The sequence below is a fragment of the Rattus rattus genome, chromosome 7 (genome assembly GCF_011064425.1).
Source record: "Rattus rattus isolate New Zealand chromosome 7, Rrattus_CSIRO_v1, whole genome shotgun sequence".
NCBI classification, from domain to species: domain Eukaryota; kingdom Metazoa; phylum Chordata; class Mammalia; order Rodentia; family Muridae; genus Rattus; species Rattus rattus.
Genome location: NC_046160.1, coordinates 99,801,748 through 99,828,288, shown reverse-complemented (window position 1 = coordinate 99,828,288; position 26,541 = coordinate 99,801,748). Strand labels below are relative to the sequence as shown.

Below are 26,541 nucleotides of genomic sequence, written 5' to 3'. Positions count from 1 at the left end.
TTCTGGTGGGAAAAGGGATCCTTAGGACAAAGGAGGCACACTTCCCCAGAGCCTGCAGTACTCTGTGTCTCCAGGATGCCCAGACTCCTTGACTCCATGCTCCCTCCATGGCTGCAGTTCTTCCTAGGATTGTCCTTCCTGGAGCTGGAGTGTGGATGGAATTCGTTGCTCTGGACAGGAGGAGCCAGAGCAAGGGCGAGAACAGATCGGCTGCAGCTGGTGGGCTGTCTCCCCCACTACCTGCACCGATAAAATTCCAAGCTGTCTGAAAACCCTACCCTTTTTTTTTTTTTTTTTTTTTTTTTCCGGAGCTGGGGACCGAACCCAGGGCCTTGCGCTTACTAGGCAAGCGCTCTACCACTGAGCTAAATCCCCAACCCCTAAAACCCTACCTTTGAAGCTGGCATTTCAGGGCAGACATGGAAGTCTTCTTTGCCAGAGAAGAAGAGGACAGTGTTCCGGTACTGAGACCTATAACATGGGACATTTGTACTTTGTCCCAGGTCGAGCAGACGTTAGGGGCAAATCTGGCCCATCAATGTACTTTGCTGGTCCATAGATTATTTTAGAAATTGGAGAAGAGTGTGGTAGAATACATTTGTAATTCCAGCACCCAAAAGGGCGGAGGCAGAAGAATCTCTTCAAGTTCAAGGCTGACCTGAGCTATCTGTTTAGTGCCAGGCCAGCCAAGGTTACAGATCCTGCCTCCGAAGTAAACAAACGCATAATCCTAAAACTTGGATTTCAGTGCTGATATGTGGTTCAGTGGCAGAGAATTTGCCTACCGTGTTGAAGGCTCAGGGTTCCATCCTCAAAACTAAATGGAGGGAGAGAGGGAGAGAGAGGGAGAGAGAGAGAGAGAGAGAGAGAGAGAGAGAGAGAGAGAGAGAGAAGAAGAAGGAGGAGGAGGAGGAGGAGGAAGAGGAGGAGGAGGAGGAAGAGGAGAAGGAGGAAGAGGAGTAGGAGGAAGAGGAGTAGGAGGAGGAAGAGGAAGAGGAGTAGGAGGAAGAGGAGTAGGAGGAAGAGGAGGAAGAGGAAGAGGAGGAGAAAGGAGAGGAGAGGGGAGGGGAGGGGAGGAGGGAGAGGGGGTGGGGGAGAGGAGAGGAGAGAGAGGAAAAAGAAACTCATGTAGGAATTATGATTTTAGCTTGTCTTACAAACTGGGAGGCGTAGCAATCACTATGACTAAAATTCTTTTGTTACACTCTCTGACTTGCTGTATTCACGGTGTCTGTGTCTGCCTAAGAACTGGTCCAGCTGGGGTGGGTGTGAGTTGTTCTGTCCTGAGCAGCTGGCTAGGTTGGGATGTCTGTACTCAATAGCTGCCCCTCCCAGTCCCCAGGTAGAGAGATGGTGCCTCAGCCGTCTGCTCGTTCACCACGCTGATCAGAAAGGAGAAGTGGAACCACCCAGGGTCATTAGAAAGTGGGGAATGAAAGGGGAAGAGAAGTTGAGAAGTCGCTGCCGAGAGATGGGAACAGCGCACGTGAGCTCACATTTCTAGTTCTGACCCCAAGTCTCATTCAGAAGATGCCCGGGCCAGTCATGTGTCTTGTGCGGGGTTTCTAGGGGGAAATCACCATGCTACAGCAGGGGTGGGGAGAGATGCCTCTGACTGGAAGGAAGCCTGCCTATGAAAGGCCAAGTTGTGGTCAAGTGCAAAGACAACTGGACCTAGAGTTCTGTGTCTAAGATGATGATACATGGGGCACCTGAAGTGAATGGTTTCATGCTGGGGCTGCTGGGTGGGAAAGAGGGGGCCAGGACCCCTGAACCCCAGGTCCTGTAGGGAACTGAAGAGAAGGCCACACTCCATCACATATCCCAGACATATGGGAGAAGCCCCAGTTTGCTGTTTGTTGGGAAACCAAAGAATAGGATTCCAGAGATGGTTTTGAAGGAAACACGAATGCTCAATGGAGGTGTCCTGAGCACTGTCCCCGGACTCTGAATTGGGCTCAGCCTAGCCCTACTCTGGGGCATGCAGAGGCAATGGCTTCAAAGATGAGAGCCCACTCTGTCCCCACCACGGTGATTGCTATGAGCTCTTCTCATAAACAGGTCACAAGGAAGTCACAGGCAGGAGGCGAGTTTGTCTGGTCTCTATGAAGTTTGATGCTCACATCAGCTCAACACTGCCCCGATCCCAGAGGGTAAGAGACTCCTAGGCAGGAACCATCAAAATGATGTCCTCAAGGGAGCCAGAGCCACTGACCAAGAGGTCAGGACTTGCTAACATGCTGCTGCCTCCTCTTTCCTCTTCATGAGACATGGCAGGAGGTGGCTTCTACTGACTCTGCTATGCTGAGGGACTACAGGCTGGGCCTACAACAGAAGCTGGGCCCTGCGCTATCCACCTCATTGTTGCCCAGCCAGTCAGCAGAGGCTATGGAGGTGGATAGGCTCCAAAACAACCTTGGAGGAGACAGCGGTTCTTGCTGTTGGGCAGTGCTGTAGGTAAAGATATAACATGAAGACCAGCAGACTTGTGGCCTGGGGACTTCTGAGAAACAGGCAGACATCAAAGGGAAACAAAGAACACCGGCTCCAACCAGATGGCCAAACTGAACACAGCCCTGAGCTACTCAACCTTGGGACGCTTGGTGCACAGGTGGCAGCCACCCTATTTGGCAGGGCATGGCAAAGGGCTACCTACGGCCTTGAGTGTGAGGCACTGCCTTTGTGTTACTCATATTCCTGGCATGGAACCTTGCCCACGGCATCCTTGAGACTTGACTGGACGGCTGGCACAGCCAGCCAGGAAGGTGTACGAATGGGAGACACTGAGATTCCCCTGACCTGCCTTGCTCATCCCTTTGTCTAACTGTAGAGTGACCAGCTCCACCGTGTAGGGAAAGCATGGGGCAAGAAGCACGGTTGGGGAGGCCACACTGAGCGGGTCTATGGAGGAGTATGAGGAAGATGTCGAGGTTGAAGATGATCTGAAGAGACCAGCTTCTCAAACAGGGAACACAACATGGGGCAGACATTTAAGTGGAATTCTGAGAGCCTGGAGGAGCTCCCTAAAGCCAAGAAGGAAAACCAGGTGCCATATGAAGAGAAAACAGTTCACAGGATACTGATGGAGGGAATGAGGGAAGCTGCTGCCTTCGAGGGCTTGTTTCTTGGAAAATATTTATTTAGAAAACTCTACATCCCCTGCCCTCCTCCCTCTGTGCATTGCATCTTGGGCATAATTGGCGACACTGACACTCCAGGGTTGTTTAGTCAGTTTCTGGGTCCGGTACATGGGCTAGATTTCCCCGGGAGAGTTCAGTACATTGACTATACTTTCCCGGGATGCCTCATGTCTCTTGGACCACTACGGTCCTTGTGTTCAATATTTGTCCAGGCCTCTGTCACTGGGCCTCTGGATAGAGGTATGAGGGCAGCCTGGCCTCAGTTTGCATGGCCCCTCCATAGGATCACAGGAGTAGCATCGACCATGGCTTTGTTCTCTTCTCATCCAGAAGCTCAGGGCTGGAAGCGTGGTGAGCTGATGTGAGGCTGGTGGAAGGCATGGGCGCTGTATACCACCTCGGGGGGCGAGGGGGTGCCACTGGCTAGCACGGAGCACAGGGGCTCGTGGCTGCTCAGCACCGATGTGAAGTACTTTAGCTCCTCCGTGAGCTGTTTGATCTCTTTTCGAAGAGCCGCATTCTGTTTCTCCAGGTCCTCGCTCTCCTGTAAAGAGACAATCATCATGGTGATTAGTGCCAGGGGAGGTGGGGAGGTTGGTGGGGCAGGAAGGTGGTGCATTGGGGGAAGGGGCTGAAGTTTTCCATCAGCATAGCCATGAAGAGGGCAGCTGAGAATTCCTGTGCACATGTGTGCACACATACCCATAGATTTGTATGGGGGGGCACCTACTTAAGGCTGTGGGTGTGCATAAATATCAGGGTGACCTGAGTGCAACTGCTGATTGCTGTCGACTTTGACTAATAGGAATAGCAACTTCACATAATCTGTCTCTTCCCTATTGCTATAAGAAAACGCTGGAGGCTGGGTAGTTTATTTAGATCAGAGTTCTAAAGGTTCAAGGACGTGGTGACTGAGGGGTGTGTGATGGGAAAATGGATGGGGAGCATAGAAAAAGAGGTTGTGTGTAAGAGAGAAGGGAGACTCGAGTTTCTTTAATAACCCACTTACACTACCCAGACCCATCCTTCGAAAGTGAGAGGGACGAGCTGGGCACGATGGCATTGACGTGTCATCCCCACGCTAAGCACGTGAGGCAGGAGGATTGGGAGTTTGAGGCCAGCCCAGGCTAGAAAGGAAAAACAGTGAGACCGTTGTCACCCTGTCTCTAAATGGATGAGTATGAAGGGCTGGGATATGTGCCTAGTGTGCAGGAAGCAGTGGTACCCTAGGTTCAATCTCCAACACTGAGAAGGAAGAAAGGAAGGGAGAGAAGAGGGAAGGAAGAAAAACAAGAGAAAAGAAACTGAGAAAGACATTAGTACCTCTTAGTGATGTAATCCCATAACCCCCAACCCCCGCGTCACTGGCACCGCCCCCCCCAACACTGTTGCTTCACTAGGGACCAAACACACACACAGATTTGGTGGGGACAAACCTCAGAAAACCTCACCTAGGGGTGTGTGTGTGTGTGTGTGTGTGTGTGTGTGTGTGTGTGCACGTGCACGTGCACCAACATGCCTGCGTGTATGCCTCTGGGTTGAACGTGGCAAGTATATGCCAAGAGACACTGGCGATCGGGCCAGCTATAGAGAGATTGGAAAGCAGCTCATGAACATTTACTCCCCAACACACAGCAAGTGCCCGTGTCTGCATTTGCCTCACACGCACTGCCTATTTCGCTCAGGCCTGGATGTTTACGGATTTCTGAATACTGAGGGCCTACAATGGACTTGGCATCCTATTCCGCTCCCTCTTGCCCACAACTGCAGGTTTTGCGATTCTGCTCCAAGCCATCCCTAAATCTTGGACAATACCCAGAAGACACTATGTGCTTCCCTGTACGTGCAAATCTAGAATGAAGTTTATAAACCCAGGAGGAGATTATCAATAAATAATCACAGAATGGAACACCTACGACAAAATACTATAATTGGAGTTATTTAAAACTTATGACTTGTTTATTTCTGGAGCTTTCCATTCAGTACCCTCAGACCACAACGGACAGTGGATAAGTAAAACCTTAGAGAGTGAAACCTCAAACAGAGAGGAGTGCTGTCCTCTTTGTCAGTGTAGAGGCAACAAGCATTTGGTGCAGAAACATCTTTTAGTGTTGTGGGAGAGCCTCGTTACCACCCCCCACAGCTCTCTGGTTACATAGGAGTTCCTGAGAAACAATAACTTCTCCAGACAATGGGGTTCCCGGATTTGAATAAACAGAACCTTGCTAAGTCCTGGGCCCCCCCACCCCAACTCCCCTGAGAGGCAACGGGTACTGGAGAGAGGCAAAGAAATCTCATTTTAGCTCAGAAGCTGCCAGGCAGCTCTTCTGCAGAGCTGGGATTTGGGGAGAAATCTGGATTCCAGAATCTGGGCTTTTCTTTTCCATGTGTGTTTGTGTGCACCCTTCCACATTTTGAGAGCCGGTGTCTCTTTGACCTGGAACTCAGTGGTCCACAGGGACCTCAACCCCACTTTTTATGTGGGTGTTAGAGAACAGAACTCGGGTCCTCCGCTGGCACTTTACCAACTAAGCCAAGACCTCAGCTCTGGAAATCTGAGCTTTTGACAGTTGTCTTAGGTTGTTTTAACGACCAGGCAAGCTTGAAAACCTTAAATATGATACAAATAATTAAAGCCTGCTTTAATTATTTAAGCATTATTAAGTGCCTGTTTAAGCGCCAAATGACTTAAATGTTTGTTGACTGACTGGCTGATAACATCAGTTGTTGGCATGAGAATGTTGACTCAAAAGTAGAGCGGTTAGCCGACGTACGATTAACTTGACATTTAAAAGTTGCCCTAAATGATCCAGCAGGAGTGAACTGCAGACTAATGAGAGATGGGATTTATCAGTTATACTGCAGTCACCTAAACCTAGTACAGCGGGGTTTCCTTTTTAAGTTCTGAAGAAGCACAGGACCCTGACATTGTTCATCAAGCCGGCACCCATTTCTTTTGAAGGTCAGATGTGAGGGTGCTCAAGCCTCAGCGACATTCTGAATGCTTTCTGAGCTAACCAAAGCCCCTAATCTGGTGCAAAGGAAACCCCCATCTCTAGAGTTCGGTAAGGGAAGCCGGAGGCTGGATGGTCAATCCCTGGCTGCTGTTCCTGCAGGCTGTGGCTGCCTGGGCATTTCACCAGTTTTTGTTTTCTGGTATATCCCAGAGCGAGGTCAGCCCTTTACCAGGAAGGCGGCACCCCTTTACTGAAAGGTGGGCGAAATGAACCTGGTGGGGCGGTATGCTAAGACGGGAACTGGGGCCCGGAGTCCTGGCCCTTTCTTCGCCCCCTCTGAGAGTTTCCACTGGTTACAGCATTTACTGTAAGTTCCGTGCTCCGAAGAGCCTGGGCAAACCCCAAGGCAGCATGGAGGGACCGACTGGGTGGGCGGGCTCCGATCTACTCCCCGCCTAGAGGCAGGTCTAGTTTTCGGGAAGTGACTGCCGGGCAAGTAAGTCACTAGCAGGCTCTGAGGAGCTCCCGCCGCCACCGGTCTTCTCCTGTCACCTCTTGGGCCTACAGATGCCAAAGCCCACGCTGGGGCAGACCTGACTAACTACTGCTTGCTGCCTCTAACCGTGAGGCAAAGTTTGTCTTTGCCTCTTAAAGCCAGACTGCTGCTTGCAAGAGAAATGTCTGTCAGCCTGCAGACACTAGCCACTCCCTAAAGAAAATGACTTGCAGGAGGAAGTGGCTGCTCTGGGCCCCATCCCTCTGGGCTGCAGAGAGCAGCAGGGCCCCTGGAGAGGACTCATATAGCTAAAGGGACAGTTGGGGAGCAACTGTTTATCCACAGAGACGATGACTATTACACCCCCCACCCTACCCCCCCCCCCAAAACTTCCCGGTGGTGTGGGAAGGGACCGAACTCAGTGAGGGAGAGGAGCGAGGGGTTGTGTGAAGGAAATTTCCTTCTACCAGGCAGTGTGGAGAGCCAGCTGGCCTCCCTCCCGGCCTGCCTTTTCACCTTTCAGAATGTGGTTAGGCCCATCAGGGTTCTCAGAACCGTTGCTGCTGTCAATGTGGCCATGCTACCAAGGAAGTCAATTGAGACCTGGACCAAAACCATACTGCCTAGGTTCCTAAAATGCCCACGGGGTTGGTGGCAGCGTTTATGAGAAGGTGCTGCGGTCCTCCTCACACATGTCTTCTCAGAGGCATCAGAGCTCCAAATGCTGGATCCGAAGACCCATGGCCAGGGAGATCTTCTGGGCTCCCATTGGATTCCTCCCTTCTGCCTCTCCTGTACTGAAGGCCTGACTATAGGAGAAAGCTGGGGTCCCTCAGAAGCAAGAAGAAGTCCTTAGCCCCTTGTGCCCTCCCAAGGGGCAGCACAACATCACATAATACTACAGGCTGAGCTGGCCATGTCCCTGAAGCCACAGAATCGCCCACTTCCATCTGCCATGCTGGAGGAGCCCTCCGTTGAGAGCCCAGCTCCATGACCGTGGTGATCACTGGTGCTCTTGGCTGGATGGCCCCAGGAGAACTCACTCTTCCCCTTGAATACCAGCTGCTTCACCTGAAGACAAGGTGACTAGTCCAAAATGATTCTCAACTTCAGCCTGACGTTCCTGGTACTGGGTCCTCCAGGGAGCACTAGCAACATTGGTGACAGGTTCTAACTGACTAGATCTGGGTTAAGCCTGCCATTCAGCTGATACAGGCTACCCAGGGCTTCTGTTGGACAGCTAATGCTGATGGCTATAGGAATGGGCGTGTCTCCAGTTTCCCCTTGAATTTTCCAATATTTCAGATTCCAAATTGACTGCCTACATGTATTAGGGGACTAGAGCCTGCAACCCTCCAGCCTTTTGATATTTTTGTGCATGTGCCTGTGTGTGTGTGTGTGTGTGTGTGCGTGTGTGTGTGTCATCACAAGTTCAATAGATGTGCATATGTGTTATACATATATATATATATATATATATATTTTTTTTTTTTTTAAAGAGTCTTATTCTGGAGCCTAGCTGGACTGAGACTGACTGTGTAGACTAGGCTGGTCATGAGCACACAGAGATTAGCCTGCCTCTGCCTTCTGAGCTAGGATTAAAGGAGTGTGGCCCACAGCTCACCCTTTTATGTAAACTATATCATCATATTTAATCTTTGTAATACCTCTTTTCCAAAAGAGGGAGAACTGAGGCACCGAGAAGTTAAGCAACATGTCAGGAGGTCACACAGCTTGTAGGCTGCAGCACAAATTCTTGCCCTTTGCCTCCAGCCTTGGGAGCCTGTGAGCTTGGATTATCTCCAGCTCAGGGCAGTGCTACAGTAGTAACCCTCCAGTTTCCCTACCTCATGCTAACCCAATCGCTCATGTTCCCAGCTCCCCCTCCCTCACCTGTAGGGTCACCTGATGGCACTTTTATCAAGAGCTGGGGGTGGCTCCCTGAGGCGTGGGAACATTCTGGGAAATCCCCTATTGGAGGGGCTGAAGAGGGGGTCGCTCAGAGCTCCTGAGTGACGGGAATCCCCAGGCTGGTCCCTCAGCCCCAGGCAGCTGAGCTGGAGAGAGACTGGGAGCAGCTGGCACCTCCTGGCTGGAGTCCAGCCTGAGTTCAGCAGGGGGAGCTCAGCAGGGACTCCCCAGTCCGCTCTGCTCAGTGCAGCTCAGGGCTAGCTCTTGGTGAGTGCTTTTCTTTAAAATGTTTTCATTGTATTTTATGTGCATGTGTGCATGCATGTATGTCAGTGCACCATATATGGTGCCTGGCACCTGCAAAGGCCAGAAGAAAGTGTTGGATCCCCTGGAACTGGAGTTACAGATGGTTGCAAACCACTGTGTGGGTTCTGGGCATCGAACCTAGGTCCCTCTGTAAGAGCAGCCTGTGCTCTTAACCACTGATCTGTCTATCGCTCCAGCCCCACCTTTTTGCATTTTCTAATACCCATTTTCAGGGGTTGAAACGACCTCTGTGTTTTTTTCCTGCCCAAAGGAATAAGCACACTGTCATTGGCTCAGCGACCTCCAACTCACACGGCATTTGGAGTGGGTGTCATCATGTGCCAGGCATCAAGGACACATGGCAGGTGGAGCCCACAATTCTTGATGAAAGTTTCCAACTGAGAGGTAGGCTGCTCCCTAGGAGAGGGAGGACTAGGCCTTCATCTGCCACCATTGCCTTTCATGGAGGGGAGGAGTCACCATACATTGGGTTCATTCAGTTACTGAATGACACAGTAGTCATGCTCTCAAGGTCCTGTCTGTAGTCGTCACAGGATTGGAACAATGTCACCTGGGCCTCATTTTTCCAACTGGAGGTTGGCTCACTCAGCATCCTCCTCAAACACCCCACTGCTTTCTGCTGGAAAGACTCAAATACCCAGCTTCCTTGCACCTGGGGCTAAGTGTGTGTGTGTGTGTGTGTGTGTGTGTGTGTGTGTGTGTGTGTATGCGCACATGTGCTTGTGTGTGTGTGCACATGTGCTTGTGTGTGTGTGTGCCCATGTGCTTGTGTGTGTATGTGCACATGTGCTTGTGTGTGTGTGTATGCACATGCGAGTGTGCATGTGTATGTGCGCATGTGCATATGTGTTTATGTGTGTGAGTATGTGTGAGTTTTTGCATGTGAGTGTGTGCCCATGTGATTATGCATGTGTGTGCATGTGTGTATGTGCACATGTGCTTGTGTGTGTATGTGCACATGTGCTTGTGTGTGTATGTGCCCATGTGCTTGTGTGTGTATGTGCACATGTGCTTGTGTGTGTGTGTACATGTGCCTGTGTGTGTGTATGTGCACATGTGCTTGTGTGTGTGTGTGCACATGTGCTTGTGTGTGTATGTGCACATGTGCTTGTGTGTGTATGTGTGAGTGCATGTGACATAATTATGCCTGATGACATGTAGGTAGAGATACAGAGACAGGTTTACTTTTCTCTTACATGGTAGATTTGCTGAGCAAGGACAGATCCATCCTCCTGCAACACAGAGTGAGGCCTGGAGGCCCAGAAGCCATATTACAGCCTCGAGAAGAAAGCTGAGCAGATGATGGTGACAGAGACAGGACTTTGTTTCTCCTGTCTCTAATCTGCTCTTTCCATTTCTGAGCTTCTTGGCATGTGAGTCAAAGAAAGCAGGCTTGCTGCTGTCCCCCTCGATGGCCTATTTATTACTTGTAGCTGACAGAAATCTTGAAGGATGGCTTGCTACGAGGGTACCACAGGAAACCCAATATGGAAAAACAAAGAGCAGAGGCTTGAAGTGTTTGTCAGCCACGAGGTGCTGGGACAGAGGACCTGCATAACTACACGGACTCATTCTGTACCAGTGGTTCTCAACCTTCCCAATTCTACAACCCTCATAGTTCCTCATGATGTGGTAAGCCTCTCCCCTGCAACCACGAATTTATTTTCATTGCTACTCCATATCTGTAATTTTGCTACTGTTATAAATCGTAATGTAAACATCTGATATGCAGTGATATCTGATAGGTGACCCCAAGGGGGTCACAACCCACAGGTTGAGAACCGCTGCTCCATGCACTGTGCTGCGTGTCCTGGTGACTGCAGCCTATGCTGCTTCATCCATTTCTGATACCTCAGGTCGCTTTTGGCCCAGAGGCTCTGCCATTGGTTACTTTCCCCAGGTCATCCCGGCCTCTGCTTTGATTCACACTTCATCTTCGATGTTAGAGGCTTGGGAAGGTCTCCCTGTACCCCTGCCCTGTCCTGTCCTGAAATCACTTGCAGCTTTGCACCGTTTCTTTTCTTTTGTTCTCTCTCTCTCTCTCTCTCTCTCTCTCTCTCTCTCTCCTCTCCCTCTCCTCTCCTCCCTCTCCTCTCCCTCTCCCTCTTCCTTTCTCCCTCTCTCTGACAAAGCATTTTTCAAGCTGTGTGATTTATAAGCACATCGGTCCACATGCAGACTCTACACTGTCTAGACTCCACCTCTGTCCCTTAGAGGCCGAAATTTCATTTTTCCATATGGGGCAAAGGCATCAAGATTTTAAAAGTACTTCTTGGGTGAGCCCAGTGCTTATCCAAATTGAGAATCATATTCTCTACAGATTCTTAGAGTATAATAGCATAACTAATCATTATTAAATTTATTTCATGTTTTATCTCATTAATATTTCTCTCTCTCTCCCTTTCTCTCTCCCTTTCTCTCTCCCTTTCTCTTTCTTTCTTTCTTTCTTTCTCTCAGTCTTTCTTTCTTTCTTTCTTTCTTTCTTTCTTTCTTTCTTTCTTTCTTTCTTCCTCTGTTTTGTTTTTCAAGACAGGGTTTCTCTGTGTAGCCTTGGCTGTCCTGGAACTACTCTGCAGACTAGGCCTGCCTCCTGAGTGCTGGGATTAAAGGTGTGTGCCACTACCCAGCTATGTTAAATATATATATTTTCATAGGTAGCATAAAGCAAAGAATCTTAGGAGCTGAATGAAAATTTCTATGTTAAAATTTTTCTAGAACACATTGAAATTTCAGCGTGGTAGATTATTGGTGAAAACAGAGTTCAGAACAGTTCTTAAAGTGTTAAACTTATTAATTATTATTACGCATGTATATGATGTGTGTGTGTGAGAGGGCAGACATGAATGAGCTGTGGCAGGCCTTTGGAGGTCAAAGGTCATCTTTCCAGAGTCAGTTCTGTGGGTTCAAGGGATCAAACTCATGTCAGCAGGCTGTGCTACAAGCGCATTTACCCCACGAGCATTGCCCTGGCCCCAGCACACCTGGTTCTTATGCTGGAAAGACAAGGGGTGGGGATCTGTGTGAATCTCACCAGTTAAAACTCGATCACACTAGGTCCCCCAGTGTGATTAGTGATTAGATTGGTGAGCTCCCCCAGGGCAGAGAAGGAAGCTGCCATTGTCTATATGCATTAGTCTTCAGTGATGGGACAGAGACGGCACAAAGTAAATGTTCAACAAAATCATGTTACTTGCTTGCCAGCTTGGAATGTGACAAATGCTTGTGAAGGTGTCCACTGAATAGACCTGTGACATCTGAGAGGCTAGTGGTGAGTGTTTAACCCAACATTCCAGCTGCTGTGTAACTTCAGGGTAGTTACAAAAGAACCTTAGAGGTTCCTTTTTCAAAAGGCCTAGCCCTAGTAGCACTGCCTCAACTTTGAATGTAATTTCCCTCCTTTGTACTTGACTTTCCCCATCAGACCGACCCACGGAGGCTCACACAGATCCCGTGGAAGGGCCTTGGGGTAAAGCGTTGACCTTAGAGTTCTCATAGTTCTTTCTTGCAAGTGACAAGACACCAGGTCGGTTTGTGTGTCAAGGCTGGCTTCTGCATGGACTGAGCAGACAGACCAATGTCCCAGCTGGAGTCCTGCTTTTCTCCCCAGTAGAGATGAAGATTCTTACATTTTTCCCTCTGACTCAAACTCATATAAACTGGGGCAGCTGCTGCTTCCCATTTTGTGATAAGAATTTAGGTTCACTGCTTCAAAGGCTTAAGAAGTCTAGGCCGGGTGGGGAGGGATGGCAGGGTGGTAGGGAGGAGGGTATAACCTGACACTGTTGTCCTGATACTGATTAATGGCAGCTGTCAAACTGCCTTGCTCATATTTATGCCGCAGACTGGTGCTTTCATCAGCCTTGGCCAGAGAGAAGCATCTGTCTGCTATGGTCAACAGTTAATGTGAGAAAGCTCTCATCTGAATGTGATGTGGCCAATAAACTCACTGCAGCTGGCATTACTTGTCAAGATGAGTGAGCAATCCAATGGGCAGCATTAATTGGACTCAGTGGATTAAAATATACACTCATACACACATACATACAAACACATACACACACACATACACACCACACACATTCATACATACATATACACATACACACACTTACACACATACATACATACATACACACACACATGTACACATACACACACATACACACTACACACACATACATACCTACATACACACACATATACATACACACATATACACATACACACTATATATACACCCAGATATACACACATACACACAGTCATATCTACATATACACATATAAACACATATACACACATACATACACATACACACACATATATACATACACAATACATACATACATATACACATACGCACACACATAAGCACACATATACACACATGCACATACATACACACATACACACATACACACATACACACATACACACATACATACCTACACACACACATAAGCACACATACACACACATGCACACACATAAGTATTAGAGGACTTGGATCAGGGAGGAAGGGAAAGTGTGGGCAAGAGTGGGGGCGGAGCGTGATCAATATGTACTGCTTATATGTATGAAATTGTCCAAGAATTAATAAGAACTGGTCTATTTTTAAAAAGTTTAAGTGGAGAGCTATCCCCAGCCTGGACCAGAATGATCTTCGTGTGCTCCATCTTCCCAACCTCGATCCTTGCACTACAGATCTGGTTTATCCGTGTCACTCCGACTCTGGCTTCACCTTCCTTTTCTGGTGCATGCTGCTTTTGGGCCCAAGTTTCTGTCATTTGTCCCCTTTCTCCAGGTCTTCCCAGCCTCCTCTTTGATTTGCACGTGATCCTCAGTGTCAGGACCTCAGTGTGAGAGCGTCTTTCATGTGTGGCTACTGAGATTTTGTATTTGGTTTCCAGCCCTGTGGGAATGAAAGTCCCATGAACCCAAGGGCTTGCTTAGGCTTCCATGCTGGCCACACATGCGGGAGGCTACAAATACTTGCAGAGCAGATGGATCATTTGGGGTGGTGGGAGCTTCGGAGCTGAGATGCTGCTCAGCCCTCACGGCCTGCGGAGCTCCCAGCTGATCAGTGAACGTTGTGAACATGAGGCATGTTCGTGTGTTAGCTGTCATGTGTCAGCTGAGCCCTTCCAGGTGCTGGGAAGGACCTTTTAAAGAAATGTGGCTCTCAGCTTGGCTTTGAACTTTATAGGCCCCTTTACACTTTCGAGTGATCCAGGTCACTGTCCGTGGTTCTCCCAAGTTTTCTGGGGATGGTTCAAGGTCACCTGCTGTCCTGGTATGATATTTACTAAGACCCCTTTTCAATCCCCAAAGAGCTCCAGCTTAGAGGATAAAGTATAATCTCCTACCCAAACCTGACAATGATACCTCTCCCTCAGTTTCCTTCACAGGTCTCAAATTTGACCATCTTCTTTAGACAGACAGACACACATACACACACAGTATATATTAAAGATATTAGTTAATTTGAGATAGGGTCTCACTATGAACCTTGATGGCCTGGAATTTGCTATGTAGACCAGGCTGGCCTTGCAATCAGAACCATCTGCCTCTGCCTCCTGTGTGCTGGGATTAAAGGTGGACACTACCATGCCTGGCCTTCAAGAGCTTTTACGATGCAAAACACCCATGATCCTAGCTCCTAACATCTGTTTGCATTTCTCCTCACTAGAATCCTGTCCTTTAAAACAACGTGTACACTTCTTTCTGTAGAATTCAATCCCAGTGCGAAGACAATTTTGCCTCTTGTCTAACTTCTTGATTGCTATTCCCCATGTACTTTGTGGCCACTTCATCAGATCAGCAGTTTACTTGAAATGGTTGCCTGGTCTGGGACATTCTGGTGGCTGTCAAAACGTCCCTGTTGTAAACGGTACTAGAAAGCACACCTTCATATATACACACTGGGCTCTGACTTTGTTCTCTTCTCTCCTGGGATGAATTTCTCAGAGGTTAGTGGGCAAAAAGGGCATTGTCAACCCCTCAGTTTTAAGTAGGAATTGTCACCGGGGTCCTGTGAGACAGCATCACCAACAGTGAGCCCCTGCCCCAAGATGACTACAGCTCCTGTGATGTAACATTGCCAGACCTGACGCCAATCAGAGCAGGCACAGAGAAGCACTGGGCGTCAGGCTTTCTATTGGAAGCAGCTGGGTCAACAAGTTTTGTGAAGATTTCTTAAAGTCATCTTACAGGTGCAAGTTGTCAATTTCTAAGGAAGCAAAAAAAACAAAACAAAACAAAACAAAACCAAAAACAAAACAAACAACAACAAAAAAAACCAACCAACACACACACACACAAAACCAAAAACCTAAAAAATTAAAAAATAAAAAGAACCTTATATGCCAAAATCAAATGGGGGTAATTATTCTATTCAGGGGATATCCTGCAAGTTCTGGGAGTTGTAACTGGAGGGAGACTGTCTAGTGGCATCTACTGAGTAGAGTTTTACATTTGGCAGCACAGCACACAAGGCAACCAGATAGTAACTGTAAGAATTAGAAGACCGGGGAGGGTATGGGCTCATAATCCCAAGCTGCTTTGGAAGCGGAGACAGCAATTCTGAAAGTTCAAAGTCGGCCTTGGATACACAGTGAGTCCAAGGCCAACCAGGGTAGCTTTGTGTTACCTTGTCTCAAAATTTGAAATGTAGAGAAGGAAAAGAGGGGTTTGAGTTCAGTGGAAGACAGTTTGCCTAGCATGCATAAGACCCAGGTTTAATCCTCAATACCAAGGAACAAGAAAAAGATATCAACCTGAAGCTTTCAGTCACCCCGAGGTTGAGAAATCCTGTCTTAATGTGTGTGTTTTCATCATTAGAATAGAAAATTCGGTTATCTTCATTTGGGTAGGAAAAATGTGTGTAAGCTTTCTGTGTAGTTTCTGCCCACCTAGTGATGGGTGTCTTGATGTTTTTCTTTCAAAAGATGTTTTTCTTTCTTAGCATACATACTAAATCATCATGTATTTGATTTAACATGAATATATTCTTCAAAAATATTATTAGCCTTTTGGGGTCCTGCCTTCACATCTTCTAAATAAAGAGGCATTTAAACCCTAGGCCTAGGCCAGTGAGATGGCTCAGTGGTTAAGAGCACTGGCTGCTCTTCCCAAGGTCCTGAGTTCGATTCCCAGCAACCACATGGTGGCTCACAACAGTCTGTAAATCCAATTCCAAAAGATCTGCCGCCCTTGTAACAAGCACGCAGGCAGAGCACCAATAAATGCACATAAAAATAAATAAAATCTTTAACCCCTAGACTTTATCCACGGTAACTCCTTTTATGGTCTCTTGATGTCGGTGAATGTTTTTACAAGTAATGAGGGTCTTGTTTGTCAGCATCCCGACCATCGCTCTACTTCTTGGTTAACCCATTGCAAAATGATAGACGGGAAACAGCAAACAAGCAAAACCAAACCGACCAACAAACAAAACCCCAAACAAAAACAAAACTAAGACTGTCACAAAATAGATGCAGGCTGAAAGGAGGCAAGAGCTTGGGGTCCTTTTGTGCCCCAAGAAAGACATCGTATCCCAAGATTTCCTCATTGGCAACAAGACAGTTTGGCCTAAAATCCCTGAATTCCCGTTTTTAATGCTTTGATCCTATGAACAAGATCGCGTGGCCACAATTATTGGCATTTCCTCTGCAAGTCATTCTGGGGCCCCCGTGGTGAGACTGTGGAAAGACAAGCAGAAAGGAACCTTCATCCTGTGGACCAGTCAGTCCTCTGCTGCAGGAGCCACACCACGGTGCCCCTGAGGGGGGCCTCTTGAAGACACTTGTTGAATGGGGTGGCTGTCCGGTTTGTGACCTGACACCAACAATCCAGTTTAGCCAGGCATTCTTCAAGTCTGGGGGCCTCCTGCCCTGAGATACCAACCAGCCCATCGTCCTTGGATAAGCAGTTTGAGGTGGTAAATTGCCTTGGTGTGTTCTCCCCCAACTAAAATAGCCGATTTGTAAAGACTCTGCAACTATTTCTGATTGCTTAAACAGCACATACACATCAAACTGCAGAAAGCACAAGGAGAAGGGCAAGCTACCAAGCCGAGGCACTCAGAAGTAACCACCATTGACTCTGCTGCTATCCCCAGCCCGCAGGCTTTACATTAGCACACGGTGCTCTGCACACATCCTCATGGCTTGTTTAACTCAATTCAGCCTCATAGACATCTAAGTCAATCCACATAGATCTCCAGGGTCACTTCGAGTGCCAGCCTCAAATTCTATTGTGTAAGAGGATCACAGTCTGTTCAATACCCCGTTAACCATCTGCCTCATTTTATGGCGTCCATAAAGTGTTTGCTGTTCAGATATCCATGCTTTCAGAATCCCCATCTATCAATTTTGCCTTATACTGTTATAATCAGAAGTTACTGCGTCCAAAGGTTATTCTTGTGTACAATATTAATGGAACAATCTTCTAAAAATTGTGTGTAAATATTATATATACATGTATATATCACATATTTACATAGAGAAACATCTATATATGCCCACACTCATACAGCCAGATAGATAGATAGATAGATAGATAGATAGACAGACAGACAGACAGACAAAGAGATAAAATAGGTAGAGAGATAGATTACAGATAAGTAGATAGACAGATAGTCACAGATAGACCTTTACTTTCTTGACCAAGCCTAAAGATGAACAGGGAAAAAATAAGAATTTCAGACCGCATTGCTTTAACAGAAACAAAACAAAACAAAATCACAGCAAAAGATGCAAGGAAGATACAAAGAGATGTTTATGTTTATGAAGGAGGGCTCTGAAGTTCAACCTGTCTAATCTTTGGCAGATTAATTAATGCTAAGATTTGTTTTACAGCCCGAGTGCAACCCCACTGGTAGGCCACTTAATGCACAAAAGCTGACCATGGCCAGGTGTTCAATGACTATGTTATAGAAAGAAATTCAGAGTGACAGAGATGCCAGGGGACCATCTCATTCTTTATATCAAACTGGCTTTATATAAAACATTTAAAAGGTGAAACTAGCCTGAACATGTCTTCATGTTTTATTATATAACAGATCTTTGAATTCTTTGTTACTAAACCTCAGGGCGTGGTCTCCCAGAGGCAAAGGACTAGAAAGTGTTGGAGGACCCTTACAGCCTCCATCCCAGGCCACCTCGGCAGCCAAGAGCAACAGCCCTAGGAGCTAACTAACATCTTTGGGGATTTCTCAGTTATTTAATTTTCCTCCAACTGTCTTCATTTTTCACAGCATCAGCTCAGTTTACATGATTTTTCTGTTTCACATGATACACACGTCACAGACCTCTCTTGTCCTGAACTGTGGTGAGGTTATCTCAGGAGCCCACAGCAACATCTCCTCCTGCCTCGTCTCTACGGAAAGGAGCCCTGTGTGCTCCAGTCTACAGATCCAACACCGGTGCTCAAGCTGCCTTGCCTCAGTTTACCCTGGAGACCTGAGCCACTGGCCAACAGCATACTCTGGGAGACCTGCTGTCCGTCCCCCACCTCCTCTGCTCACAGCCTTCTCCAGAGCAAGGCTTTTTTTTTTTTTTTTTTTTTTTTTGCAATATCAGTAAAATTTTATTGAGATATTTCCCTACCAGAGCAAGGCTTTTAAACTGATCTCAGTTCCCTCCCCGCTAACACAGGACATTGACTCAAAGTCCCCCTATGCTGGATGATACCAGAGAGCTCCCACCCTCAGCAGGATGGCTGGCCACAGGAAATGACTTGTCAATCCTTAGAGTGGTCATTATTACCATGGAGATTAGAGTCACTCAGACCTCAGCTATTCCTCCTATGCAAATGGACCCCTTCTGTCTCTCAGCTCCAGTGTGAACTCCAGTTTTGGAAATCACATCAGTAAGTTCCGGTAATCCATTTGAAACTTGCTTATATACTTAAGCTCAGGCAGATTAAAAAGTGTGGCTTGGAGCAAACTAGATACCATACTCGCACTTTTCTTACTTAAGAGTTTGGCAACGTGGGTATGGTAAGATGGCTCAGTGGGTGAAGGTGCTTGCTGCCAAGTTTTACGACTTCAGTTCGATCCCCGGAACCGACACCAGTGGAGGGAGAGAACTGATTCACCCACACATACATGCAATGCCCCCCATAATAAACAAACAAGCGAATGTACATATCTGCACTTTAGAAAATTTTAAAGAGGAACTGGCTCAGTGATCAAGGGCATCTACTGCTCCTGCAGAGGATCTGAGCTCTGTTTCTAGCACCTATGGCCACGGGATCAATCCCCCCTTCTGTCTTCTGAGGGCACATGCACTCGCACATATCCCACCTCCCATAAACTTAAGAAGCAAAACAACAACAATGACAACAACACCTTAAAAACCCGTTTTGGGAAAAGGAAAGGATAGTTTTCCCATAGTCAAACGCAACTCATTTCAACAGTTCCATAATAGTACACGCAGAATGGACCAACAGCATCCATCCAAACCCCACTCTCCTAATGAATTTAACTTGTTTCCGGTCATTCAGGGTTAGAGCACCTGCCTAGCCATATACAAGTCCCTGGGCTCAATCCCCAGTACCCCTACACAAAAACCAAGAGAAACACACGCAGCAATGGCTCCCACTCAGTGCAGAGAGCTGCAGCATCTGAGGTGTGAATGGATTCCAGATGATGACACACTGCTGGAGACCGGGAAGGCTCACCAGTCACCTGAGTGGGCCTGGTCAAGCTGCCATCTTAGGGGTGATAGCAACTTGCCCTGCTAAGGGATGGGATACTCCCTCCCCCACCCTCCCCCTCCCTTTACAATCCCTCCACTCCCCCTCTCCCTCCCCTCCCCCCTCCCTCTCCCTTGGCATTTCCTGGGTCAGCTTCATCTTTCATCTCTGTTAGCCTGGCGAGGAACTCTCACATTCGCCCCAACTGGCATTTTCCTGCCAAGGCCTGCCGAGTCCTTACTTGGTTAGGTACATTCTATTTCTCCCTGTCTGTCACTTTATAGTCGTTTTTCTTTGAGAGCAATCATTTTCCTCATCATAGAGTTTGCACATATGCAGTAAACCTGCCTTTTTGGCTCGCAAGCTTTCTAGATAATTTCCTCCCGGCTTTCTACCTACCTTTGATTTTGCATATAATATTTTGAGCTATGTAGACTTAAAAAAAAACTTCATCCTATTTTCAAGATGGGGGTCTCACTATGTAGGTGAGGCTGTTCTTGAGCTCAGAGAACCACCTGCCTCTGTCTCCCAAGTGCTAGGATTAAAGGCCTATGGCACCACGCCTAGGCAATTTCTTTTTTTATTTTTTGATGTATGTATAAATCACATTTGTTTATCAAATTTCTTTTGTTATTTTCTATCTTATTAGAAAAAATTTCATGCCAAGATACATTTTCAAATATCATATTTCCCCCTAGGACTTCTTTAGTTTTCTTTAAAAATATTTAAACTGTCTGTGTGCTGCATAAGGAATGAGGGACCCAGCCTTTTGTCTCCTCAAGAGACTCCCCAGGTGTCCCAACTCTATTTATTGGATAATTCAACCCCTCTGACTAGGTTGAAATGCCGTCTTAATTGTTTTGTGTTTATATCTATGTCTTAGAAATCATCATGTACATCTCATAATTATGAACAGATCACAAACACATTCTGTGTGGAGTTAATCAGTGCTGGGGACATGATAACACAGTTGTCGCAGGCGGCTCCTCCCCAACCTCTGTCATTTTAAAAGTAACTAGCTCATCACGCTTGATGACAAATATTCAAAATTCTTCATGGTAAGTATCTCACACTCTCCTAGAAGTTAGGCAACAGAGACCAGGGGGCTGAGTTTACAGGGAGGCAGCCTGCAGCTAGAGACAGGGAGGCACTTCTGTGTCAAGAGGGAGGCAGTGCTCTACCAGAAGAGACTGGGTGTGCACCAGGAGACCTTGTGCTGGGAGTGAGTGCTGCAGAGGATTCTCAGGTATCAAATGTGTCTGAGCTTTACAGCTGTTAAGAAGTCGCTCAGCACTGAGATTGTGTGGAGAAAAAGTACACACACATACATGCACACACATGTGTGTGTGTATACACATGTGCACACACATGACACACACATATAATATGTACATATATACATACTGGGAAACACATGTCCATTTTTATATAAAAGAATACATGGCTGCTCAGTCTCGGTTTCCATGCCTCTTATACTGTTACTGTGACTTCGATTGCACTGAATCTTTTGAGGATTTACTGTATGCCAGGCGCCAAGTTGATCGCCTGCACTGTCTCTGTAAGCAGTTCCTGTCGTTTCCCATTCTGGAGATAAGGGCCCTGAGTCTAAGGACCACGAAGAATGTATGTGGGCCCGGCCCCACAGACAGAAAATGGCAGAGTGGTGATTCACATCTGGCCTCCCTGCCACAGAGAGGCTGAGTTCAGCTTTCTTCTTTTAACATTGCAAACTTGTACAGCTTGTAGGAGTTTGCCCATTCAGGACATTGTCTACTCGCACAAACAAAAAGGGGTTTATCGTGTTGTGAGTGTGGCTTTGTTGCTGTATGGAATATTAAATAAGAACCAAACACAGGTGATAAAAATCTGCTTTAAAACAGTGTGAGATTTTTAAGCCCCAAGGAAATCGGGAAGAGTTTGAGTACCAGGGCAGACACTGAACACTCAGACTGTTGGTCTGTCTGACCTGACAGCTGTGTATTCTTTTTCTTGACAGTTCGACACATGTTTGCCAACTGAATATGATGTTAGCTCACACTGGAGAGTATATCAAGAGCCTATCAAACAAAATACAGGCAGAGAGGGTAGGACGTGCTGTTCTCAGCATCCTTATGGCTAAAAGAAGTGGCGTTGTCTTCCCCTTTTGTCTTTTAAACCTACGTGTTACTTATTCTTTGGTTGCATGTGTATGTGTGTGTGGTGTGTACACGCGTTTGCTTGTATGTGGGCATGCATGTATGTGCATGTGGGAGGCCCAGAGTTGGTGTCAGTATCTTTTCCAATCACTCTCCAACCTCTGTATTGAAAATTGAGTCAGAGTCTCTTGATGAACCCAAAACTTGCCATTTCGACTGGTCTGGCTAACCAGTGTACTCTAAGATTCCCCATCTCCAGCTCCCAGGATTACACTATCAGGATGCCACGCCCATTAAACTTTTCAGTTATTTTTTGTTTTGTTTTTGATACAGGGGCTCTCCATGTAGTCCTGGCTATCCTGGAGCTCGCTCTGTAAATTATGCAGGCTTCAAATGCATAGAAATCCCACCCACTTCTGCTGCCCATTTGACTGTTATATGGGTTCTGGGGTCTCTGACCCTCATGCTCGACTGGCAAGCATTTTACACACTGAGCCATTTCCCCGGCCCCATATATTTATCCCTGGTAAGATTAAAGCCACCCTTTGCCAAGCTAAACATTCGTCTCGTTATCGGTTTATTTGGTGCTGGTGCTCATTGCACTTTTACCACCAAAGGAAATTTCTAGAGCATCGGCAGTCTGGAAATGTTTTAGGAGGAAGGGCAGGAAGAAGGGCACAGTGAGGAAGGAATGGTTGAGCAAGAACACAATGAGAGGAGCAGACTGTAAAGAGGAAAGGTGAGAAGGTTGGGAGGGAGCGCTGTGCCCAGCCAGGACTCAGGGTCGCTGGTCCAGGGTCTCCTCGGTGGGGCTGCAGCTCAGCCCCTCCCTCCTAGAAAAGTTTGAAACTATTGGCCACTCAACCGGGATGGTTGATTGCCCCAAGTAAGTGCTTTGAAACTTTGTCTTTAGCTGCCCCTAGAGAGACCGTTAACAATGGAAATCTCAACACAGAACTTTCTCGATGCTAGGGGGAAAAATAAGGGCAGCATCACTGACCTCCTTCTCCCAAAGGCAAGCATGTTTGGGTGGCAGACCACAGCCTTCCGAAGGGGTGAGATGTGCAGCCTTGAAAGACTGGGCTCCCCAAAGCACTTAACATCTAACTTCCTCTCGCATCAGTGTTCTCCTCGCAGTGGCTCAGGACAGAGGACACCTGCTCTGCTGTCCCTTTCCACACAGGTGGTTCTGCCTCTCATGAGACCTTGAGGCTGCCAACACCCCACACATCCACCCTTGCAATCTCCTGGGCTGGAAAGATTCAGCCTCCAGCACTGTTCTCTGCTACTGAACGTTTCCATATATGCATGGGAGAGGGAAGCCTTTCCCCACACCCGACCCCATGCAGCCCTTGCCCTCTTTACTCTCCCCACTACAGCAGACTCATCAAAGCTGGGCCCCACGGCCCTGCCGGTGTGGGAAACAGAACCTAAGGGTAGGAGCGTGGTAGGAAGTGTGGGTACTCACCAGGTGAAGGGTGTCGGCCTTCTGTGTCTGTCTCTGTCGGCTCTTCTGGGCAGCAATGCGGTTCTTCTCTCTCCTCTGAACTTTCCTCACATCATCGGATGAGTCCTAGGAAGCAGAGGTAACAAGGGTAGGTCCGATCATTCCTCTTCTAGTCAAAGTCCAGTCTAGTCTAGTCTAGTCTCCTTCTTTCCTCCTCCTCCCTCCCCCCTCCCTCCCTCCTCCCTCCCTCCCTCCCTCCCTCCCTCCCCCTCCCTCTTCCTTCCTTCCTTCCTTCCTTCCTTCCTTCCTTCCTAGTCCTCAGTTCTTTCTGTACCGTCCAAAGACATTTTCTTCGGCTTTCCCTGCTACCCGCCCTTGGGTTTCCCGTGGCCTTCTTTTGACCAAAAGCTACTGGAAGGTGAAGAGAAACTAAGGCCTCAGAAGTGCTGCTTTGGGGAACACCAGTTAAGACAACAAGGTCTACCCCAATCACTTCTACTCTCTCCAGAGCTGCTCTAGCCTTACTTCGTGTGTGGGGTGTGTGTGAGTGTGTGTACATGTGTGTATACGTGTGTGCATGTGAGGTGTGTGTGAGTGTGTGTACATGTGTATATGCACACATGTATGCGTGCACTAGGATCTTCTTGATGTTCCTTTTGCTGTTTTCTTTGGAAACTTTGCTGAGCATCTGCCATGTGCCAACTTCTGTACGAGCGCTTTCAGAGGCACTGCGATACAATCCCCCAGCTCCCTGAGTGGCTGCCATCTTTTCTGTTTTACACAGAACGGACTGAGCTCATGCCATCCAGGGGTATGACATGTTCTGGTGCTGTTTCTAAATCCCGTCTGAGAATTCCCTCCTGACTATTAATTTCACTGTGATACACCCTTAGGCAGAAGGCACCTCTCTTTCTTTTATTCATTCGTTCCTTGTACAACCATCTTGAGATCTTCCTAGTTCTTAACATGAGGTACCAAATAAGGTGCCAAAAAAATCAATGTATGAAGTGCAGGTCACCTGCTTTTTGGGCCGCCGATAGGTGCCTCGGAGGACACGGTACTCTTTGGGTGCTCTCTAAGTATATCCTTTGAAGATGAGGGAAGAGAAGCCCTTCTGTATCCCCTACCCTGTCACCTCCACTGGTCTGAGAGGCAAAGATTCTTGGGTCAGGCTCTGACTGCCTTCCCTCCTTACTCAAACTTTCCAGGTCATTCTAGCAGGCCGACATTGAGTTAGAGAGAGCAAGGATGCACTCTTTCTATACAATGCGCCAAGGGACTAGGTTACCTGGGAGCTGTGAGTAATTTCCTTCTTAAGAAGACTAGGGTACCATCTTCCAGGCAGCCTGGGTTGCTCTGATACTACTGTGAGCGAGAGACTGACTATCTCCTTCTTGAGGTCTTCACCAGTATGGCTTTTGGTGAGGGGCTTGTGACAGATGTGAAAGCAGGTGGTCAGATAGTATATACAGTTATTTTATTTGTAGCATTCTGCAGCTCCCTGGATGTGTGTAAGGCTAGCACTCTACCTCTGAGCTACAGCCCTCCCGATATGTGTGCTAAAGAAAGAATGTAGTTTTTAAGCTGAGGTGTAAAAAAAAAAGTTTAATCCATGGGTCTAGGCTGGATGAAGAGGAGAAATTTCTAGGGCAAGAGGTATCAAGAATGTGGAAGAGAGACCCAGAAACTGCAAGGTAGGACGGGTATCCCAACCCAGGCATCTCTCAAACTGAGACTTGGTATCAATCAAGAGTGTAAGAGTCTCGGAGTCTTTCCCTCCATCCCTGGTTTTTCAGTAACGATATGAGCTACTGGTGAAGGTCTCCAGCGCGACTCCTGGTCCATGGGCTTCTTTCTTCTATCTGGAAGCCACAGGGGAAAACAGATACAAGTTGTGGCTTTAGCCTCCCTCCCCACGGGCTGCTCTAGTTACAGAGGCAGTCTGCGGGCAGATCTTGCCGCTCTTCTCCTGTCTTCCTCGCTTTGGTTTACTCTATTCTTTCTTCCTGACCTCGGTCCTGTCTTGCCGCTTGGCTCTTCCTGGAAAGTTCTAGGATTTGGGTGGAGCTCGTGGCAGCGATCTACTGGAACATCCCTCTGCTTACGGTTGACCATACTTCTAGGCTCTGTGATAGTCACCCTGCCCCCAGCTTCCTAGAAAGTTTCAAGGTGGGAACCTAAGTGGCAGAGATGAGGGGTACCGCTTGGAAAGGGGGACTTTTGTGGCAGGATGCGAAGGCTTCACCACTTGAACCTCTGTATAGCAAACACCACACGTCCAGAGTCCGCTAGAAAGCTCTTGCCACGAGCTACTTCCTTCCCCGGCCAGAGCTCCCTGAGCTGAGAGGAGACTGCCCCTCTTCTACCACCCCAGGAAAATCAGAAGACAGCGCATGGGGGATGTGGGGGAGTAATACCTGCTTGCCAGGGGGAGGAGAGCGGCTGAAGCTGGAGTCGCTGCTGTCGGAGCTGTGAGGCATGGTTGTAATCTTCCGGGCTCTCCCACACTGTCCCAGATGCCTCTGGGCGATCTTCTCACTAGCAGGCTCCCCTTCTTGACTGCTAGGGGGCCAGCAGCGTACCACCTTCCACAGGTGCCTCCCCTGCTCGTCCTGCAGCTATCTCCGATAGACCCCTGCGTCCTCCTCTCTCTGGGGTGCAGAGGGACTGCTCCCCACAGGGACATCTCGCTCACTTTGGGGCTTGCGCACAGGCCCTCTCTTGTGGTTTCTGGTAATTCAAGCTGTAAGTCACATGGGCGGAAACGTCAACAAGTTAAGAAGGTAGCTAGAAAATACACATCTGGGAAAAGCATAGAAGTAGGTGAAAGAAAAAAAAAAGATACACAAACCCCCAGTATCTTCCGGCAGTTTGAGAGCAGAGCTAGTGCTCTTCATTCGATGAAGATAAAGGAGGAAAAACAGCCAGTTAGGGAAAATCCCCAGCCAGAATTAGCAAGTTCTCTGCTGTCAACATGGCAGAGAGCGGCAGGAAAGAGCCTCCAGGTCACAGGCCTTGATTTTTAAACCTAAATAACAGTAAGGAGCCTGGGAACCGTTTCTGGGTTTCACCCGAAGCCGCTGCCCACCCTGATTTAGGCTGATTTTCCTCATTCACCTACAGGACTGTGCGGTAGTCTGGGGACAAAAGCAAGGAGGGCACTCCCTTTTACAGCCGGCCAAACAGATAGTTGGAGCTACTGAGTCTCGAATGGACGCTAGAGAAGTTTACTATTTATCCCCCGTCTTCTTAGCAGGACACTTCCATTCTCTCTAGAGAAAAGATACCTTCTGTGGAGAGGCTCTTTCAAGAGTTCAAGGTTGACCTTGAGTATTCAGGAGTCAATGAGGTCAGAACCCAATGAGGAGAAAATGTCAAAATGAGTGACAGAGGCTCTGGACTTGGAGTGAGATTGGCCATGATGAGAGCC

The 26,541-nt window shown here is 47.7% G+C and overlaps 1 protein-coding gene across 1 annotated transcript; it reads right to left on the bottom strand.

Annotated features, from left to right (window-relative positions):
- Positions 1-3,118: 3,118 nt before the first annotated feature.
- Batf (basic leucine zipper ATF-like transcription factor) lies at positions 3,119-25,826 on the bottom strand. Its single transcript, XM_032908785.1, has 3 exons — positions 25,529-25,826; positions 23,133-23,237; positions 3,119-3,684 (listed from the first exon to the last, which is right to left on the bottom strand). The coding sequence occupies exons 1-3, from the start codon at positions 25,589-25,591 to the stop codon at positions 3,475-3,477; spliced, it is 378 nt and encodes a 125-aa protein (XP_032764676.1). The 5' UTR covers positions 25,592-25,826; the 3' UTR covers positions 3,119-3,474.
- Between the last annotated feature and the right edge of the window lie 715 nt (positions 25,827-26,541).

Bases quoted from the DNA above. Each gene is read 5' to 3' on its own strand.
- Batf (XM_032908785.1), bottom strand. From the start codon at position 25,591: ATGCCTCACAGCTCCGACAGCAGCGACTCCAGCTTCAGCCGCTCTCCT. The intron at 23,238-25,528 runs GTATTACTCCCC...TCTGCTTCCTAG, and splicing joins CTCCTCCCCCTGGCAAGCAG to GACTCATCCGATGATGTGAG. The intron at 3,685-23,132 runs GTGAGTACCCAC...GTCTCTTTACAG, and splicing joins AGGCCGACACCCTTCACCTG to GAGAGCGAGGACCTGGAGAA.